General features: G+C 37.3%; 1 protein-coding gene across 1 annotated transcript; it reads left to right on the top strand.

The window, feature by feature from the left end:
* The first annotated feature begins 591 nt into the window (after positions 1 to 591).
* Positions 592 to 1,575, top strand: LOC133756363 (membrane cofactor protein-like). Its single transcript, XM_062187078.1, has one exon. It carries the CDS (start codon positions 592 to 594, stop codon positions 1,573 to 1,575), a length of 984 nt encoding a protein of 327 aa, XP_062043062.1.
* The last annotated feature ends 15,016 nt before the right edge of the window (positions 1,576 to 16,591 follow it).

Here is a 16,591-nt window from a genome sequence, read left to right as displayed (position 1 = left end):
CAGTGGTAAAAAGAAATCTGTGCTATTATTCTTATTTATTTGGAAATCTTGATTTTCCAAATGAATCCTTACTCAAGAGAAAAAAATCTAAAATCCTGGGCAACAATGTTTCAGGAAAATCGTGTAAATATTGAACAGGGAGATTCTTATGAACAAAAGCTCATTGCTTTTACTCAAGAGATAGAAATCTATGAGTTACGATTATATTGATACTAACTCCTTGATCCCAACACCTAAAAACTTCTGGCTCTGCTCTTCTAAAGCACATTTTTTGATTTCTCTCCTGTGTGCCAACGAGGCCACCCTCACCTGTCTTTGACCCTTGACACTTCGCAAGTGTGGGGATTGTTGCGTCTGCTCAGCGCACTCACAAAGTACTCCCACTGTGCTGGCCAAGTACTTGATCGGCCCTCAGGTTTTCCGCCCTTCTCCGGGAAAATGGCAGCTTCTTCCGCACTGCACAGGGCACCACCTCACCACTGCCAGAGTCCCTCTGCTTCCCGGTGGGTTCTCGGGATTCTCCTGCCAACCCTGGTGTTCCTGCCATCTACGTCCTCTAACACCTGTGGTGAGCCACCAAGATTTCAAAGTATGAGGCCCACAGGTAGCATTAAATCCTCCTATAATGTGGGGGAGCGAGTGGAATATGAGTGTAGGCTAGGATACAGTCACCGGCCGTCTACGTCCAAATTTATTACTTGTCAAGAGAATCAACAATGGTCACAGATCTCAAATGATACTTGCTATAAAAAATCATGTCCACGTCAAGCTGAACCCACAAACAGTCAAGTTAACCTCGTAAATGGAAGCTATGAATACGGGAACCAGATTGAATTTGTTTGTAATGAGGGCTATTACTTAATTGGTGAGCGTATTCTGTATTGCGAACTCAGTGAATCAGGTGTGCAATGGAGTGGCAGTCCTCCACGATGTGAACGGATTATGTGTACACCACCTCCAGACATACCAAATGGAGCACACTCCGGAGTTGGCACTGATGCATTTGAATATCAAGCAGCGGTAACTTACACGTGCAATCGGGCGTCTGGACCAGATGAATTTTCACTTATTGGAGAGAGTCAGCTGTATTGTGTTGGGCATGGAAAATGGAGTAGTGACCCTCCTCAGTGTAAAGTGGTCAAATGCCCATACCCGGCAGTCACAAATGGAAGGCAAGTGTCAGGATTTGGGACAAAATTTTACTATAAGGCAAATGTTATGTTTGAGTGCAATCAGGGATTTTACCTTCATGGCAGTGCGTTAATTACCTGTGCTGAGAATAGTACTTGGCAACCCCCTGTTCCATCATGTCTTGAAAGACAACCGCCTTCTACTACAAAAGCTCCTTCAGTGTCAACGCCTTCAAATCCAGATCCTTCAGGGCCAACTGGTCCATCTTTGAGTCCTACAGTGTCGATTCCTCCAAATGCAAGTCCTTCAGGGTCAGTTCCTTCCAGGGCTAAACCTCAAATATCTAGTGTCTTACAGTGTACCCGTCCCTTGGAAGGACCACTTGACCCCTGGGATATACTTGGATGCATCATTGCTTTGATTATTACTTTGATTGAATTGTAATTGTTTGTGCCTCTTTAAATAGTTCCAAAACAAGACAAAGAGAAAAGTTAGAGTGGAGTATACCACTTACACTAATAAATCAAACCTTCCTGCAGAGGAAACAATGATTTCAGCAATTAGTCTTCTATTTTATCTTTTGAATTTTATTAAATCCTCAAATCTGCAATATTCTCTAGTCTTACTGTCATGAGTGAAACTGTTAAGCCATAATGTTAACATTTTAATATGATTTGAATAAGACCATCATTTTTGGATACTTCTTTGAAATGTGTATGAGTATGAACATATATTCTATTTTCTGTTAAATGATATTTGCATTGTTGGGGCAAGTCAACAGTCATCCAGAGTGATATTAAATTGAGGGAATAATTTCTTATATTAAATTTGAGAATTTAGAGGAACTAAGTTCAAAATAAAGTTATATTTCATTGGTAAAGGAAGTGATTCTGAAATATGTTTCGTGAAATAATTAATGTCAGTTATGAAAATGCATTGTTTCACCTACTTTGACATGTATCTTACTTAATGTTCATTGTACAAAGCTTTAAAAAATACACACATATACATTTCCATGCAAATAAATATGCTTATGTTTGCATAGAAAAGCATATGCAAACATGCTTACACACACACACATCTAAGGACAAATACAAGGATACATCAAAAGGCCATGGGAAATGAAATTAACAGATGTTTACTTTCAAATTAAAATATAAATGTCAAAAATATTTGAAATCCATGCATGTGGTAAATTCTCAAAAGTTCTTGAAAATGTATATTCAAAAATGCACATAAATTTTACTTTTAAAGCTTATATATTTGCCTTTGAATTGTATTTTCTGTGAACCTGCTAAGGGATTATTTGGAGGTATATTGTCACCATGTTTTTTTCTCCTTTATAAGAATCTCAATATCCCCATCAATGGATATAAAATTTCCCTGAAGTAAGGACTATCACCTATCTTAATACCTGAATTATATCACAAGGTTTAGGCACACATTTTCTACTAAAATGAGATGAGGGGGCAGAAAAAATGCAGACAAGAAGGAAAACAAATTTATAAAAAAGAGAGCTAAGGGTTGTAGGATGGGTATAGCCACTGTTTGGGACCATATGGGTGCTGATTCATGTCCCAAATGCTTCACTTCTGATTCAGCTCTCTGTTAACGTGCCTGTGGAAGTAGCGGAAGATGGCCCAAGTGCTTGGGCTTCATCACCCACATGGGAGACCTGGAAGAAACTCATGGTTCCTGGCTTTATCAGCCCAGCCTGGCTATGGCATACATAAGCAAAGTGAATCAGCAGATGAAACATCTCTCTCTCTCTGTCAGTAATCTCCACTTATAATAAATAAATATTTAAAAGAAAGATTGAGATAAATCAAATACTCCAAATACAAATCAGGAATTATCCTCTCTGTGAACACTTAAAATGTATTTTAAATGACTAATATAAAGAAGTTATATAGGGATACCATAAAAGCTATCACTTTTAACTAATAAAATAAACAACATAAAATATAGGATAATCACAATTACATAAATAACAGCCTGGAAATAAAAGCAAAAAAAAGATAATTGTCCAACTATCTTTGGGTTATAAAAATATAATTCAATTATTGAAATTTTAGATGTTTTGCAAATTTTTAAAATGTATTTGAGAGACAGAGACATAGACCTAAATAGACACAGAGATCAAGCTCCTATCTGCCTATTCATTCCTCAAATATCTAAAATGGACAAGACACCAAAGAGGGAAGCTGAGAACTCAGTGCAGGTCTCCCGAGTAGGTGTTAGGAACATATCACCACTGCCTTCTCAGGCCTGCATTAGCAGGAAGCTGGGGGCAGGAGCAAGAGCACGATAGTGAACCAAGGAACTCTGCTACCAGAGGCAGTTTGTCGTAATGAGCTTCAAACAACTATGCCAAATACCTGCACCCAATTGTTAACTTTTAAATAAAGTATATCTAAGACACATATGTTACATAAATGTGCACATCTACACACTGGGGAGTGTGTATGTATGTGTGATGAGCAAAGGTACATGTGAAAATTTGGTTTTACAAAAGGTAAAACCTGGGAATTGATGCCTTTTTGTATCCCATCCTGGGTCCACACCTTATTCCACAGTGCACTGTTGAGCCTTATTCCTCGTCTTCTTTTCCTTTATTACTGTTCCTAGATCCACGTTTCTCTGTCACTAACAAATTCACTAAGAAAAATATAATCATGTTGTGATCATATAAATAATACAAATGAGATCGTTCAATTTCTTGCCTTTTCTCCCCATTATGAAGCCCTAACAAATTAAAACAGGTAAGTCAAGAGCTATGTTTAAATACTATGCTTATGTGTTTCCCTATTTCTAAACTAGAGATGGGAAGGCAAGAATTAGTAACAATGATGTGCTCTCTTACAAGCAACATGATCAAATACATCAAAATCCGTGGTCAATCTACTTCTTTCTTTTGCCCTGGAGTGGGATAGAGTTTGAGAAATTTTGGGGAAATTTCTTTTCCGCTAAAATCAAGAACACTTGGTGTCACTCTGGGTATTATCTGACAACCAAAGCTCTAGAGGATTTTGGGATGTGCTGTACTCATTTTAGATACTTATACCGAGTACAAGAGGTAAATCCCAGAAGAACTCAGCCCAAGCATCAAGAGGAAGCTCTAGCTATCACTGATGAACACACAGTTCTCTTTCCAATTACAGAAAAGAACACTATATGGTCTCCATATGTGTGTCAGGCACATTATCTGAACAACAGGAAGGCCAATCTCTTACCTTTCTTATAATTCAGGTAGGCTATAACATTTTGGTTACCACAAAATGTAATATCTTTCACCTGGTAATATTAATTGTAGCAGACAAGAGAAAGAAAGCACAAGGGAAGGAGAGAAAAAGAAAAAAAGAGAAAAACATTCTCAGTCTGTAAATTCAAAAGTTTTCCAAAACATAACAGCACGGAAAAGCATTTTTTTTTTTTTTGCTATTTGTTGTTGTGGAATGAGTTTTTCTTACATCTATCATCAGACATCCTGGAATTGTTATAAGGTTTTAAAAGAACATGGACTATGTTACCTCCTGGTGGACAGTACATTCCTCTGATGAGTGCTCAGAGTTATGAACATAGGCATTAGTAATGGCACATCCACCTTCCACAAGTATCATGTCTGGATAGCTCACAGTTTCCTCTACATTGGAGATCAAGTTCTGTAACCCTAAGAACCAGTGACATATGTTTTTGCAAAGCATGTCTTCACTTTTAAATATTGCTTTTTCATAAACCTTTCAATACAGGACTTTATATAAGTAATATCACACTTTTCAATGAAGGAAGCTGTTCCACAATAAAGAGCATTGTCCTCCAATTTACATTGTTGAGTAACTTCTTGTATATTTTTATTATATTTTATGTACACATAACTCAAAAACCAAGGGCCCATTTGAAGTTCACGTTAAGACAAACTTGTTTAATAGGTATTATTTATTTAAATAACAGTGCCATGGAAAAATATTTTATGATTTACAGGTAGCTGTGCTTTCTATATATGGATTTTATAGAACACTATATGACTCAACCATTCCACTCCTGAGAATTTACCCACAGGAAATGAAATTAGCATCTTTATACCCATGTTTGCAGCTGCTCAACTCCAGATAACTAAGTAAGGAAACCAACCCAGATATCCATCAACTGATGAGTGGATAAAGAAACTGTGATACATATACACATTGGAAGAATATTCAGTTTTTTAAAAAAGAAATCTGTCTTTTGCAACAAAATGGATACATGTAGACACCATTATGCTTAATGTAATAAGCCAGTTGCAAAAGGATAAATATCGTATGCTTTTCTGATTTAAGGTAACTAATGTACAGAGTACAAAAAATGTATTGCATATAAGTAAAATTGACATTTTGAGATTTTGATTTTGGCTTATAGCCCTGAGGAACAATGGTTTTTCTAATTACTACTTGAAATCTTTATTTAGTAGAGGGTTAAGTTTGTGTTTATAATGCAAATTGAAAATACATCATTGTAAAAATTTTTTAAAATAAGAAATGAGGGGTTGTGCTGGGGCGTGGTGGGGTAAAGTTCTGGTCTGCCGAGCCAACATCGTATAGGGGCACGAGTTCAAGTCCCAGCTGCTCCACTACCAATTTAACCCTCTGCTATGGCCTGGGAAAGCAGTAGAAGTTGGCCCAAGTCCTTGGGCCCCTGCACCTCTGTGGGAGACCCAGAAGAATCTCCTGGCTCCTTGCTTCTGATCACTGCAGCCATTTGGGAGTAAAAGAGCAGGTGGAAGACCTGTCTTTCTCTGCCTCTGCTGCACTGTAACTATTTATTAAAGATAAATAAATAAATCTTTAAAAATGAAAAAGAAGAAATGAAGGAGGGTGGAGGGTGACAGTGAAGAAAGGAGGGTGGGGAGAGAAATATCATTACACTCCCAAAAATGTATATATGTATATACTCCTAAAAATGTATACCACGCTTCGGATCATTGGTTACTATCCTCACTCTGTCTTTTATGACCTTGTCTAAATATGATCAGAGTCGGCAAACTTGGAAGGCTTCCATAGCCTTGGCAACTCATGACGACAGCCTAGGATGGTTACTGGCACCATAAACTAGAGTGTCAATTTGTTGGGTCAACAACAGGAGCCACTGTGCACTTGCTCCTCATGTGGGATCTCTGTCCTTAATGTGCTGTACATTTTGATTTAATGCTATAAATAGTACTCAAACAGTATGTTTCACTTTGTGTTTCTATGTGGGTGCAAACTGTTGAAATCTTTATACTAAATTGATCTTCTGATATATAAAGAGAATTGAAAATGAATCTTGATTTGAATGGAAGAGGAGAGGGAGCGGGAGAGGGGAGGGTTGCGGGTGGGAGGGAAGTTATGGGAGGGGGAAGCCATTGTAATCCATAAGGTGTACACTGGAAATTTATATTCATTAAATAAAAGTTTAAAAAATGTATATATGAAATTCATGAAATCAATCCCCTAAACAATACAATACAATAAAATAAAAATATATAAAATCTACAAAAGAAATTCTATTTACAAATGAAAAATATGAAATATTTGTGATTCAAGTAAGACAAATTTGTGAGATAAATCTTACTTCTAATGATTACAAAATGATTACTACCTAAAGACTGAAACATCAATTTTCAAAGCAGATATATTTCAGTGGACAGGAATCTACTGAGGACACATAGCATATTTTGGCACAGAGGAACTAATGATTCAAGTGAGAGATAGATACTGTAAGAAGGAAAGAGAATAAAGTCAAGGAAGGAGCACATGGTAAGATTAGAAATGCTCAGTCATGGACAACAGGAACGACAATCCAATGGCATATACCTAAGCACACATCTCATTCCGGCTGCTTTCCCAAATAGCACCAACTTGTTTCTAATCATAGCCTTTATTACATGTCTTTAGGGTTACAAGTCCCCTATGAGTATGAACACTACACTTGCACCCAGTTTGTTTCCCTTTACCAATCTATTTCATTCTTTTAGTCATCTCTTCTGGAAATGATCCTGCCAGTTCTAAATATTACTTTAAAAACAGATTTATTTATTTATTTATTTATTTATTTATTTATTTGAAAAGGTGAGTTACAGAGAGAGCCAAAGGCAGAGAGAGAAAAGTCTTCCATTCACTGGTTCACTCTCCAAATGGCCTCAACAACCAGGGCTGGGCAAGGCCAAAGGCAGGAATCTGGAGCTTCATCCAGATCTACCAAGTGGGTACAGGGGCCCAAAGATTCTCGCATCTCCTGCTGCTTTCACAGGAGCATTAGCAGAGAGCTGGAGGAAAAGTGGAGCAGCCAGTACTCAAACCAGTGCATGGGAAGTTGGAGCTGCAGGCAGCAGCTTAACATGCTATTTCACAGCTCTGGCCACCTAACCACTATTATTACACTGATGCATACTTCATCCATTTGACTGTAATTCCCTGGTATTGAGATCCCCCAAAATTGAGATTGTGACTGTGCCACTCCCCTGTGAAGAGGCAGAGCTTCCTTCTACATAGTCATGGATGACCCAACAGGTGACTCAAAATTCATGATAGCATTCCTTGTAGGATTTCATTCCAGCTTCAATTCCATTTGATCTTTTCTATTACCAGGGGTCATTTTGAAAATTGTACTTCTAGCTTATTCTTTTCCTCTGAGCTCCTTGTTCATAATTACTTTCCCGAGATAGATGAACCATCCCCTACCATACAGAATTAATCTTTGTGTTCTTTTTTCCCAAATTTCATCTCTCATGAGTGTAAAAAATATGAAGTTTTTCTTTGTAATTGTCAGTGTTTCCTTTGTTTTGTTTAGAGGAGTATGCATGAATCACTTCTTTTATGTTGATTTTTGATATAGAGTTAAAAATATTGATTGACCAAATTATATCATGTGCAAGAAGATATAACCTTCATTCCCCACTTTATAATTGTCCTTAATCCTACATTCTTATTATTAATACCTGCTTTCAAGAATAATATATGTATTTAATAATATCTACATATGAAAACAATGTGGGAAATTGTTAGAAATTATTAAATCTTAATTTAAAAAGAATCCAAATGAAGCATTAGTAAACTGGTATTACAGAGGAGAATATAGTTAAGCTTCAAATATTCCAATATTGTAAAGTAATGAGTAAATAAGTTTTAACTATCATAAAATTTAAAAGACAAAAGTATTACAATAGCTATAATAATATGTAAATGGGCAAACAATATAAAAGGATGTAAATTGTGGCATAAATAACAATGAATATAGGGAGAAGTAGTGAAATTGTTTATCAAAATATAATTGAAATAAAATCAGAAATAGAAAATAGCCATTATAATGGAAAACACAGGATTATAAAAGACTATAGTGAAAAATAGCATGCCAATAAATTGGATAGCAAAGAAGATCTGAATATATTCCTAGATATTAATTCCCACATTTAATCATGAGAAGTGTAAATTTTAAGCAGACCAGTAATGAGTAAGATCAAATAAATATTTAAACAATCTCTAAGAAAATAAAATCCCAGGAATCACTTCAGCTATCCTATTCAGCTACACTGAACCATTTCCTAAAGGTATGCGGGAACTGATAAATCTGGAGACACCTCTAAAGAAAGCCAGTGCACCGCTGCTAACTTTTGTAGGCTGATTCTCAGTGTATGACACGTAGTTTCCCAAAGGGTCCTTGATGAGACTCCTAGCCCCCAAAGGACAGGCTACTTAGTAACACATAGATTATTGCCCATTCATCTTTCCTCATCTCATGTTTCCTATTCATTTGGGCATCCTTGGATCTTTCAAATGACTCCTTGCTCGTGAATAAAATCCTAAAATTCTGGGCATCAGTGTTTCTGAAAACTTAGGTAAATATTGGGCACGGAGACTTTCATGAACAAAAGCTTATTGCTTTTCCTCGAGACCAAAATCTATCAGTTGGGATTACATTGATACTGACCCCTGAGATCCAACATGTGAAACACGCTGGCTGGGTGCTCCTCTAAAAACTTTTTGAGATTTCTGTACTGTGTTCCAACGAGGCCACACCCACCTGTCCTTTGACCCTTGACACTTTGAGAACGTGGGGATTGTTGCGTCTGATCAGCACACTCAAAAATACTCCCAAGCTTGATCGGCCCCAGGTTTTCCGCCCTTCTCCGGGAAAATGGCAGCTTCTTCCGCACTGCACAGGGCACCACCTCACCACTGCCAGAGTCCCTCTGCTTCCCGGTGGGTTCTCGGGATTCTCCTGCCAACGCTGGTGTTCCTGCCATCTACGTCCTCTAACACCTGTGGTGAGCCACCAACATTTGAAAGTATGAGGCCCACAGGTAGCATTAAATCCTCCTATAATGCGGGGGAGCAAGTGGAATATGAGTGTAATCCAGGATACAGTCACCAGCCGTCTTTGCCCAAAACTGTTACTTGTCAAGACAATCAACAATGGTCACAGATCTCAAATGATACTTGCTATAAAAAATCATGTACACGTCAAGCTGAACCCGCAAACAGTCAAGTAAACCTCGTAAATGGAAGCTATGAATACGGGAACCAGATCGAGTATGTTTGTAATGTGGGTTATCACTTAATTGGTGAACGTATTCTGTATTGCCAACTCAGTGATTCAGATGTGCAATGGAGTGGCAGTCCTCCACGATGTGAAAAGATTACATGTGCAGCACCTCCAGAAATACCAAATGCAGAATCCAGCGGAGTTGGAACTGATACATTTGAATATAATGCAATCGTAATTTATACGTGCATTCCGGGGTCTGGACCAGATGAATTTACACTTATTGGAGAGAGTGAGCTGTATTGTGTTGGGCCTGGAAAATGGAGTAGTGACCCTCCTAAGTGTAAAGTGGTCAAATGCCCAGTCCCAACACTCACAAATGGAAGGCTGGTATCAGGATCTGCTGCAAAGTATGGCTACAATAAAACAGTTCAGTTGGAGTGCAACCCAGGGTTTAACCTTCATGGCAGCAAGTTGATTACCTGTGGTGAGGATAGTACTTGGCAACCTCCTGTTCCATCATGTCTTAGTGAACAACCATCTTCCACTACAAAATCACCAAATCTGCAACCTTCCGTGTCGATGCCTTCAGGGCCCGCTCCTTCCAGTGCAAGACCCCGAATCTCTAGTATCTTTCAATATGCAAGTCTCTCTGAAGGACCATTTGATCTCAGAGATATACTTGGATGGATCGTTGCTTTGATTATGACTATGTTGGGATTGTCGTAAATGGTGTCTGCCTATGCACGTATTTCCAAAGCAAAATCAAAGAAAAAGCAAGTTACTGAGGAATATGCGATTTATACCAATCAATCAAGTCCACCTGCAAAGAAAACTGAATGATTCAACAGCTAGTCCACCACTTTATCATTTGAACTCTATTAAAATCCTCCAATCTTCAGTAGTTATTCTCTATTTTTATTGTTATGAGTAAAATTGTTATGTCATAATGTTAACATTTTAATGTGACTTTAATGTGGCCACCATTCTTGGATAAATTTTTAAAATATGTATGAATTTGTGTATGAACACATTGCCTCTTTTCTCATAAATGACATTTGCATTGTTAGGGCAAGTCAACAACTATCCAGAATGATATTAAGTTGAAGGATTGTTTTCTTTTCTAAAATTTGCAATTTACAGAATTGTAGTTCAAAATGAAATTGCATTTCATTGGTAAAGAAAGTTATTTTGAAATATGATTTGTTGATAAATGAGTGCTAATTATGAAAATGCATCACGTCACCAATTTGATAGGCATTTCACATAATATTCATGGTATGGTGCTTTGTTAAATACACATATACTTGCATACACATGAACACGTTAATGGTTACATACAAATATATATAAACACATACACAAACAGGCATATACATATGCATACAAGTACGTATAAATACGTGGATACATCACACAGTACTCCTTTCCAATCATAGAGGAGACCACAAGCACCATATGTGTGTCAGAAACATTATCTGAAAAATGAAATGTCAATCCCTTAACTTTATTATAACTCATGTGAGCGATAACATTTCTATTGGCCACAATAACAATATTTTTCACTTAGTAAAATTAATTGAAGCAGACAGGAGAGAGGAAGCAAAAGGGAAAGAAAAAGAATGGAGAAAAGAGGAAAGATAAAAAAAAGTCAGCATATAAGTCAGTATTTTTTCAAAGCATTACAGCAACTAATGTATATTTTTTATGCTGTTTGTTTCTGTGGGATGAATTTCCTCACATCTGTCCTCAGACATCCTGGAAATGACACTGGATTTTTAAAGAACATGGGATATTTTACTTCTTGTTGGAGAGTGCAGTTTTCCTAGTGGGACTCAAGCATTATGAACATACGCATTAGTAATGCACATCCACCTTCCTCGAGTGTCATGCCCGCATTGGTCACATTTTCCTCTGCCTGGGAGATCTAGTTCTGTACCCCTAAGGATGTGCAACATTTGTTTTTGCAAAGCTTCTCTATGGTTTTTCTTATTATTTCTTTTTAAACCTTAGGTGGCAGGACTTTGCATAAATGATGTCACAATGTTAAAAGTATGAAACTGTTCCAAAATAAAGAATATGTCTTCCAATTTGCAATGTTCAGCTATTCGTTATATATTTTCATTACTTTTACTGTACGAATATCTCAAAGCCAAGGGCCTAGTTAAAGTTATTAAGTTATAATTGTTTTTTAGGAAATAATTAAATAACAATGCTATGGCAAAAATTACTTTATGAGTTATTTGCAGCAGTTCTTTATTCATATGTATATAAATCAGCATAAGAAAGAGTCACCTGTACACCCCCATTTACAGCACCTCAACACACAATAGCTAAGATGTGGAATCAACACAGATGTCTATAAACTGATGGTTAGATAAAGAAATTGTGGTTTGTGTACACAAAGAAATATCATGTCATTAAAAAATAAAATATTTCTTTTGCAATGAAATAATGCAAATGGAGACAATTATGCTTCGTGTAATAAACCAGTCCCATAAAGACAAATATCATGTATTTTCCTGATTTGGGGTACTTCATAGAAAGAATGCAAAATATGTAATGTGAATGAGATTTGATTATTATTTATAGCCTTGTCTATACGTCTATACTATTGAGCAGAGGTTTTTTTTTTTTTTTTTTTCTATTTACTACCAGCTGAATTCTCTATTTATTGTAGGGCTAAGCTTGTGATTGTAAAGCAATTTGAAAATATGTCATTGTAAAAATTATAGAAAATAGGAATTGAAAGAGAATAAAAGGTGGGAGTTAGGGAAGGAGGATGGAGTGGGAAGTGAAACTATGCTCTTAAAACTGTACATATGAATAGATGACATTTGTTCTCTATATAGAAACAAAAATACAATAAAGTATGTAATACAAAAATTTTAAAAAAAGAATTTTAATCACAGAACCAAAAATGTAAAACCTTTGTGGATTATAGTATGGCAACTGTGTCAGATAATGCTTGCTTCAAATGCTTACAAAATGAATACTACCTAAACACTGAAACATCAGTTTTCAAAGCTAATACATATCAGTGGCCAGGAATCCAATGATGATCCATAAAATATTTTGGCACAAAGGAACTTATGTTTCAAAAAAAAAGAGATAAATACTGTAAGAAGGAAAGAAAATAAATTCAAGTAAGGAGCAGATGATAATATTAGAAATGCTCAGAATCTTGTAAATTCAGAGGCCCAGATCTATCTATCTCTTCACATGGGGTATATCCTAAGGGAGGTGTGAAACTCCTAGGGGAAGGCACTCTGTTGACTTTCATTACTTGGCTGGCCTGGGAGGAGAGCTGACCAGGTAAAGGCAGGGGGCATCTCTAACAGGAAATTTACAGTTCTGCCTGCAATGTTGCTGACCCTACTTGACCATACCCTCAGCTGCAGTGGTCACTTTGGAAGTTGGGCTGAGTGAAGGGCTTTTCAGCTTAGAGCCAATAAGATCTGTGGCTCTGACCTGGGCATCCTTCGACTCCAGGGCAGGTCCATTTCCAGTGATTCAACTCTTGGCAGAGCTGCCAGGGCTCTTCACAAGCTGACTTCTGCTGAAGCCCAGGCTTACCACATTGAAAGCCACTGCAGTGGACTGGCCTGTTGGGTCTCCTTGAGGGCAGATCACTGTACAGATCAGCCATTAATAGGCCTGCCACCCATTGCTTCTGATGCCGAGCTTTCTTTTCCTCCTGGTTTGTGTTAAAGCAGACCAGAGGATGCTAGTCAAGGGAGTGCCCATGTCCCATCTCTAATCTTCAGTGGCCTGAACTACAAGTCTATAGTCACAGGCATGTTCTGTAGTAGTTTTTCTAAGGTAGACAATGCCCATGAAGAAAATTATATTCTCACTTTAAAACTTTCTTTCCCTTTGGTCTGAAAGGGAGGTTTTTTCTACTTACTGTATACTTGGCTGATGGCGAAGTGAATTTACAAGGCCTAAAGCCCACCAGATTATTATCAAGCCCCTTCTATCAGGTTCTATTTGCCTCTCAATCAGAAAAATTACTTGTAGCTTAGACAGCACCTTTCTTAGCTGCTCTAATAATGACTCTGTCCTTTGTTCTAGACCCTGTCTAGCACACTTGGGCCTCATTCCTTTGTAATCATAACCTCTACTCTACCACCAATGGCTCTACTCCCAACCTGTGTGTACTGATGGTCCTCTTCCCCACTTAATGCTGTATAATTGTTCAAACCTGGGAAATGCCGCTCTTAGGATCATTGGTTACTATCCTCACCCTGTCTTTTATGACCTTGTCTAAATATGATCAGAGTCGGTAAACTTGGAAGGCTTCCATAGCCTTGGTAACTCATGACGACAGCCTAGGGTGGTTACTGGTGCCATAAACTAGAGTGTCAATTTGTTGGGTCAACAACAGGAGCCACTGTGCAGTTGCTCCTCATGTGGGATCTCTGTCCTTAATGTGCTGTACATTTTGATTTAATGCTATAACTAGTACTCAAACAGTATGTTTCACTTTGTGTTTCTATGTGGGTGCAAACTGTTCAAATCTTTATACTAAATTGATCTTCTGTATATAAAGAGAATTGAAAATGAATCTTGATGCAAATGGAAGGGGAGAGGGAGCGGGAGAGGGGAGGGTTGTGGGTGGGAGGGAAGTTATGGGAGGGGGAAGCCATTGTAATCCATAAGCTGTACACTGGAAATTTATATTCATTAAATAAAAGTTAAAAAAAAAAAAGAAATGCTCAGAATCACAGAGAACAGTAGTGTCAATCTGATGTTGTACACCTGAGCACACATCTCATGCAGGCTGCTTTCCCAAATCCCACTAACTTGTTTCATTTTTTTTTTTTTTTGGACAGGCAGAGTTAGACAGTAAGAGAGAGAGAGAGACAGAGAGAAAGGTCTTCCTTCCATTGGTTCACCCTCCAAATGGCCACTACTGCCGGTGCACTGCGCTGATCCGAAGCCAGGAGCCAGGTGCTTCTCCTGGTCTCCCATGCAGGTGTAGGGCCCAAGCACTTGGGCCATCCTCCACTGCCTTCCTGGGCCACAGCAGAGAGCTGGACTGGAAGAGGAGCAATAGGGACAGAATCCAGCACCTCAACTGGGACTAGAACCCGGGGTGCAGGTGCCACAGGCGGAGGATTAGCCATGTGAGCCATGGCGCCGGCCACCACTAAATTGTTTCTAATCATAGCCCTTACTGCAGCTCACTCTCTTTAGAATTAAGCATCTCTTATGAGTGTGGACACTTGCACCCAGTTTGTTTCCCTTTACCAAGCTATTTCAGTCTTTTAGTCATCTCTTCTGGAAATGATCCTGGCAGTTCTAAGCAAAATTTTTTTAAAAGTTTTATTTATTTGAAAGGCAGAGTTACAGAAAGGGAGATGCAGAAACAGAGAAAGAGAAGGCTTTCGTCAGCTGATTCACTCCCCAAATAGCCTCAATAGCCAAGGCTAGGCCAGACCAAAGCCAGGAGCCCGAGCTTCATCTGGGTTTCCCCAGTGGGTGCAAGAGACCAAACACTTTGGCCATCTGCTGCTGCTCCCCCAGGAGCATTAGCAGGGAACTGGATGAAGAGTGGAGAAGCCAGCACCCAAATAGATGCCCATTTGGTAAGCTGGAGCGGCAGGCAGCAGCTTAATCTGTTATGGCACAGTTCTGGGCTCCTAGGCACTATTATTACACTGCTCTATACAACATCCATTGTAAATGCAATTTCCTGAAAAAAAGATCCCCCCAAAAGAAGTATTATTTGCCATTCTGACTGTGACTGCATCACTGCCCTGTGAAGCAACAAGAGCTTCCTTCCACATGGTAATGGATGCTCCAATAGATGACTCAGGGTTATGATAGATTCTTGAAGGATTCCATTCCAGCCTCAATTCCATTTGATTTTCTCTTTAACTAAGGGTCTGTTTCACAATTGTATTTCTAGCTTATTCTTTTCCTCTGAGCACCTTGTTTATCATTATTTTCCGTAGACAAATGAGCCTTCTCCTATCATATGGAATCAATCTTGTTCTACATTTCATCTGTCATGGGAATATGTATATATATATATATATGTATATCTATCTATATATGTAGATAGATATACATATACATAGATCTATCTATCTATATCTATATAGATATAGATAGGTAGATATAGATAGATACAGATAGATATAGATATATCTATCTATATATATCTATATATGTAGAGATATACATATATACATATCTATATCTATCTATCTATATAAATAGATATAGATAGATATCTATATATAGATAGATATACATATATACATATATATCTATATCTATCTATCTATCTATATATAGTTTTTGAACTTGTCAATATGTCCTTTGTTTTGTTTACAGGAAAATGAATGAAGCATTTCTTTTAATTTTGATATAGAGTTACAAATATTGATTTACTGAATTTTATCATGCACAAAAGAATATAATCTTCTTCCCCACTTTATGATAATTGTCATTAATCTCACATTTTTGTTCTTAATATGTGCTTCCAATAACAATTCTATATACATATATAGCATCTAAATATAAATCAATGTGGCAAATTGCTAAAAATTATTAATTCTTAATATTAAACAACCCCAAATAAATACATATACTAATATTAAAGTGGAGAATATAGTTAAACTCAGAATATTCAAATACTGTAAAATGATCAGAAAATAAAATTGAACAAAGCATACAATATAAAAGAAAAAAGTATTACAAATAACTATAGCTACAATAATATATAAATGGACAAATAATATAAAGTATGTAAAATATGACATAAGTGACAGCACCTGTAGTGAAGAGAGGAGAGATGAAAGTGTTTTTTAAAGGTAATTGAAAATTAGACATAACAATGGATAATATAGGATTCTAAGAGACTAGAGTGAAAAATAGCATGCCAAAAATTGGTTACATAGAAGAAATGGATAAAGTCCTAGATATGCATCCTTCCCAGGTTTTACTGTGAGAA

Source organism: Lepus europaeus, chromosome 3 (assembly GCF_033115175.1).
Source record: "Lepus europaeus isolate LE1 chromosome 3, mLepTim1.pri, whole genome shotgun sequence".
NCBI lineage: Eukaryota > Metazoa > Chordata > Mammalia > Lagomorpha > Leporidae > Lepus > Lepus europaeus.
Note: the sequence above shows the minus strand (reverse complement) of the source record. Positions and strands in the feature narration are given on the sequence as shown.